Raw genomic sequence first — 5,938 nt, forward strand, 5'->3', positions numbered from 1 at the left:
GTGTGTCAATTTTATTTTAATTTGGACAAGCCTATCAAAAGCTATAGATTGGGGGTCCGAATCCGCACTCTTGGTCATATTTTTGAAAGATTCCAGACCGCATAGGGTGAACACACATTTAAATTATAACAACGCTTAAAAAATATCAATGCTCAACAGTGTTTGTAAATAAAACACACACCAGTTTGCTTTTAAAATAATATATTTCAAGTCAGCATTATATACACTGCGAAAAAACGCATTTCAGAAAAATTCCTTTAGCACAATTTCTAGCTTCCATCTAAGATACAGAAGCAGTTTAACTTTAAATATCAATAAATATACATATATGTTATAAAGATAAGTATAATACAGTATTTTGAAATAAATTTAAGCCATCTCCATTTTTGCTTTTCTTTCTCTGAACTCCTGTTGCCTGATAACAGATTCCATCATTTTCCCTCCCAAATATGTGATGGTTCCATAAAATATAAAGCCGAAAACAATGATACCAACAGATAAGCCTATAGTGACTGCATCCATCTTTACAATAGCAAATCCTGAGATTAACGCTGTTGTATCAGTGATGTAATTCAATGATGCTAATGCTTGTCGATGGAAATGAGTGCCAATAACTGAACCTAAATGTTAAGAACACGTAAGTTAAAAGATGCCTTTCGTAGTTATTAAAAAAGAAACATTTAAGTAACGCGGCTATAAACTTTTTTTTACATTATGAAATGTAGAGCTTTATAGAAACATCCAAAAATAATAAAAATAAAAACAAATTTATTTCACCTAGACAGTAACAACATTGTTACAGCGCTTAGTTGATCCAAATTTCTATCCCTCTGTAGGGGCAATATTAAATGCAAGAAGTAGTACTTTACCTAAGGGTGCACCAATCACAACAATAGGTATGCAGACTCCAAGATACTCCCAAGTGATTGGCTGAATTTCATTCATCATCACTAATCTCCAGTAGGATCCAAACACAGTATTGATAGCCATAAGAACAACTGAAGTAGGTGTGGCAGTTTTCTCACTTACACGGAAGTACAACGTCAGTATACTGAAACTGCAAATATCGATACCACTACCAGAAATACCAGACAAAATACCTCCAACAAAACCTAAATGAAAGTGAAAGTTTGTTACTGTAAGTTCATGACAACTTAACACAATGTTTACAAATGTAAAAGAAAAAAAAAAGTGGTGAAGTATCAATTTTTATATATTTCATAGTTTTCTCTCTGCATTTAAGATGTAAGAAAAAACACCACAAAACCTTATAAGAAGTGTTTGTTTACCTGTTATAAGCAAGACTATCGCTTTCCAAACATTGAATTCTGGGATGGAGGTAAATGTCTTGCGTTTGTGGATTCGATTCAATAAAAACAATGCAAATGCAAATGCAAAAAAGAGGGATACAAATCCCATCTTTTTGTGAGGTGGTGATAGTTCCTTATCGATAAATTCATATGCAATGAAACTGCCGAATACACCACCAGTAGAACAAAATATTAGAGAACGCCATTCTACGTGGACCTAAGGAACACAAAAATTTCATTAAAAATGCTTTAAAGTTATTTCAAATACATTCAATTCCCTCTAGGAAATATCCGAAATATTTTTCAAAATCTCTTTTGCAGGAATGGTGTCTATTTTATTCCCATAGCGCTCACGAGTATTTTAAATAATCAAAATACCAAAAATGAAATAACAATACCTTCATCCAGAAGATTGTAAAAGCAGCTGCAGTCATTCCACAAGATTGAATTAAAAGTGAAAAGTCTCTCGCAACAACTGGTGCTATCTTTAATGCTAGCGTCATGATGGGAAATGCTACAGAGCCGCCACCTTCACTCGTCATACCTAAATGGACGATTTTAAATAGTTTCAATTTGCCAATTCTAATAATTAAACTTCAAGAGAGACTTATACTTAATTATCTTTCTAACACCGGAAACCAAATTAATTTTTGATACGCAACTACAAGCTATTAATCGTGGATAGCTAATTACCTAAGTTTGTTTCATATGAAATGTTAATTTTGTTTCCGTTGTTACAAGGTCTTTAAAAAATCAGCATGCTAGCTAATAACCTTACAATTTAACTCCACCAATTGTTAAAAATAAGTTTAATTCTTAATGATCGTGAACTGTTAATAACTTCTAAAGTTTTTTTCAATTAGTGTCACAGTACCATTTTTAGAGTTAGGAATTAAGGAAACCACAAAAAGTTTGTACTGCGCTCTCTTTCTTTTGGTATATCAACTGATCTCAATTAACAGTAGAACCACTTTAACAGATAAGCACCAGACTACTAAGAATGACTTGTGAGAATGAATGAAGTCGCGTTTTAATGTTTATTCATACAGACCTGCAATCATCGATCCAAAGATCATCATGATACTAATTTCATAATGTTCTTTAAACAGGTACCACGTGTTAAACTTAATGAAATACGCCCACCATAACAGATGAAACACAAGAGCTGGGATAACCATTCCAATAACGCGACGATATTTCACCATAATTTTTTCGTGCCATGGGGCGTCATGTCGCATGTTTGCAAGTTCGTTTTTATATTCTTCTGTTAAAGCTTGACCTAGAGTGATAACAAACAACATTTTTATTCAGACAACAAACTTACAATTATATATGTTAACATGTCTGACATGGAAAGCATAATATGTTTCGTTTATTTGTTGTGCTGTTTGATTTTTTGTTTGTTTGGTTTAATTTGTTATGGATATACTTATATATAGATATACTTTTTAGTTCATAACTTGATCATTTGGCTGACTGGTGGCCTTGTGGTAGAGCGTTAGCCTCCTGTACGGAAAGTCTTGTGTTCAAACCCCGACCGAGTCTTGCCTGTTTAACGCTCAGCCCGAGAAAAGGATTGTACAATTCACAGACATTATCAAAACTATTTTTTTCTCACAGTTACCGACATTTTCTAAGACCGGAACAAAATTTTCAACTACAAGTTAATAACAATTAAAAAGGGTAGAAATTTACTTACCTTCCCAAAGGTATTTTTTAATGAACTCCATAAATGTTCTTCTTGTTTTCACTACCTTCTGAGTAGGAGCCGTGTCTACTTGTGATTTTTCCATCTTGTTGTATTAACGTAAAATGTATGAATAACAAATATTTGGCGAACAGACAACTGCAATTGGTCTTAACCGGATGGTTAACCTGTTTACAAACTGATTTATAAATTTTCCTGAGCTGAATTTATACCACTCCTTACAAAAATTAATTTAACCTTATAATTCCTTTATAATTATTATATCGCATCATTTTGTCAGCATGACACCGCAAAATTTATGAATAAGGAAACTCTTTCCCAGTAATTGTTTTCGCCATTTCCTTTCCACCAAACGGATGGCCTCTGGAAACCGTAATTAAATGGTGTATTAAAGACAGTGAATTAATTTTGCTTCACAAAAGATTGTTTTTCTTTCCTGCTTCTAATTAGTTCATTTATAGGTGTATTAAAATTTATTAAAACTTCTGACGTCGGGTATGTGTCAACTAAAAGAAAGAGAATAAGGTCGGCTTTGGTATGGCGATGCTTCAAAGTTTTGCGTGAAATTTGGCGCCACATAAATTGTACTCATTGACAACTTTTTATTTTTATTTTGACATTTGTTTTGTGACAGTTCGAACGCTCTCTGTGTTTTCCACCAATACAACGAATAAAACAAAATCATGTTTAACTTCATGTTGATGCTTTTAACGGTTTATTCTAAGATTGGGAGAAAATGTTTACTGTTTTTTTAAAGGAGGTAAAGTAAAGCAAAACGAGTTCCTTTAATGTTAGTTCAGAAACAAAAGTAGTATAATTGTCTTTTGATTTTCATTAAAATGTCGAAGTTGATTACAGTTGAGTTCCGCTATCTCAGACTCTCAATAAAGAGGAAAAAAGTTCGAGATTTTTAAGACAAGAAAAAAATTTAAGATTGCGGATTATTAAGTTGTGGTAACTCAGAACAAATGAACGTCAGAAGAATGCAATCATATCTTAAAAGATAAAAAACACTCAAATAAAATCGCAAATTCGAAAATTCGAATACTGTTTGACCACACATACGAAAACAAGAAGCAATACTTTCTATGCGCTTTATTTTCGGGAAAAATCGAGAAAACGACTGTAATTCGTCGCTAGTGGCCAAAATTTAGTTTGAATTTTAGTTAGCGAGACTGCAAATGCTAGGAACAAAGGTTTTTGTTAGATGATCGAACTTCAGCGCTATATCGAACGTGATCGAGATAAAGAGACTCAACTGCGTATTTGTCGAAAGTTTCGAAATAGCGTGCAAAGTTACCAAAAAATGCCATTAACATAATATATGATTAATTTAAAAAGCTGTTTAAGGATTATTACAGGAAGCCTTAATGACAAACACAGAGCGAAAGAGTTCGCATGAATAGCCTATTGAAATGTATTTTGTAGAAATAAACTTTCGCTATTAAGCCAGCTCGGATTTTTTGCTAGGCCTCACTTTCGAGATTTTAAAGAAGTTACTTTCATTAAAATACATAACTGAGCAGCCACAATAGGCATGCAGGACTTAGGATTTCCTAACTTTACAAGGTGAACCTAAACTTTATCACAATGAAACTTAGTTGTTATTGTCCATCATTATTGTAACCAAGTGTGGACAACATAATATAACAGCGTTTTTTGTCTGACCTACGTAAAACTACCAATTTGTCTCAAGCTGTATTTAAATCAAGTACGCGATTCATTCATTTCTATTTTCAGAAACACCAGTTTGCACGTTTGTATGTACGAACGGTAGATATGATGAGTAGCTATTAAAATTAAGAACTTTAAATTAACATGAGATAGTTTCTGTAAATACTCATGTGAAACCCTTTTACTTGTGTGATCTGAAGTTGCATTGTTTGTGGACCATGTTTGTGTTAAAATATAGCCAATAGTTCAGCTTTGTTGCTGGTTTAATTGGCACTCGCCACGCAAGAATATCGTATTAACGTTATAATTAAATACTTTTTATAAACAAGCATCTGAAACAGACAGTTTCCAATAACATTCGAAGTTACATGTAGCTAATAATTCCGCTTCGTACTCTCTCATTGGCATTACTTTCGTAAAAGCTTTATGGAAATAACTTACATAGTTATTCTATTATTTATAATCAAATTTTCAATCCTCAATGTTTGTAGCGTGGATTGAAAATTGAGTTCCCAAAAGAACGCAAATTTCGACTTACTAGCAATGTTTGGAGCAAATTCGGGTACCACGTTAAAAAAAGTCAAAACAAGTCGAATCAATTTTTTTTTAAATCTATAAAACTTATCCACTGCTTAGGCAACTCTTTTTTATCAACATAACCTTCATCACATGAATAATTACTTTCATTCTAGGTACTCAATGGTAATTTTAAAGATAATTGAGAAGGCTAAACTCAACCTAAACTCGTGTAAGAAAAGCACTCGTGGCATGCATTAATTTATGCCTGCCTCTTTGCATTAAAAACAAACAAATTAAAGTTAAAACAGGAATCCAATTAAAACAGCTGCTGTGCAATCACTTCGCAACGTCGTCACGATTCGTTTCGTTTCGATTTGAATAACTTGTGTTATACGGTTAGGACACTTGGAGTATCGTATGAAATTTAAAATGCTTACTACTATAATTTACCGTTCATTGAGTTGAACTGGCAAACGCTGGCCGCCAACAGGATGCAGTAATATGGATGAATTACTGCTAAAAGCAATTAACTCATTTTAGTCTTTCCTTTTCTCTGTAAATATGTACAATTCTTAACCTCGCCGGTGGATGTCCGTGTTGGTGAAGGTTAAAGAGCATACTGGTGGCCTCGCATCTCCACAAAGTATTCATTTACAGACTAGAATAAAGGATATCTGAGGTCATTCTTTATTTTTAGAGACTCCGTGTTTTGGGGTTTTTTTTTGCA

The 5,938-nt window shown here is 33.2% G+C and overlaps 1 protein-coding gene across 1 annotated transcript; it reads right to left on the bottom strand.

The window, feature by feature from the left end:
* Positions 1-369: 369 nt before the first annotated feature.
* On the bottom strand, positions 370-3,103 carry LOC130648182 (uncharacterized). The gene is made up of 7 exons (XM_057454220.1): positions 3,010-3,103; positions 2,893-2,967; positions 2,362-2,589; positions 1,709-1,854; positions 1,290-1,527; positions 870-1,112; positions 370-620 (listed from the first exon to the last, which is right to left on the bottom strand). The coding sequence occupies exons 1-7, from the start codon at positions 3,101-3,103 to the stop codon at positions 370-372; spliced, it is 1,275 nt and encodes a 424-aa protein (XP_057310203.1).
* Between the last annotated feature and the right edge of the window lie 2,835 nt (positions 3,104-5,938).

The sequence above is a fragment of the Hydractinia symbiolongicarpus genome, chromosome 6 (assembly GCF_029227915.1).
Source record: "Hydractinia symbiolongicarpus strain clone_291-10 chromosome 6, HSymV2.1, whole genome shotgun sequence".
NCBI classification, from domain to species: Eukaryota; Metazoa; Cnidaria; class Hydrozoa; order Anthoathecata; family Hydractiniidae; genus Hydractinia; species Hydractinia symbiolongicarpus.

What these genes read in the sequence shown, in the direction of transcription:
- LOC130648182 (XM_057454220.1), bottom strand. Translation starts at nt 3,103, where the DNA reads ATGGAAAAATCACAAGTAGACACGGCTCCTACTCAGAAGGTAGTGAAA. An exon ending in TTTGATAATGTCTGTGAATT is followed by an intron (nt 2,590 to 2,892) that starts GTACAATCCTTT and finishes TTATCACTCTAG; the next exon opens with GTCAAGCTTTAACAGAAGAA. An exon ending in CTTTGGATCGATGATTGCAG is followed by an intron (nt 1,855 to 2,361) that starts GTCTGTATGAAT and finishes TCGTCCATTTAG; the next exon opens with GTATGACGAGTGAAGGTGGC.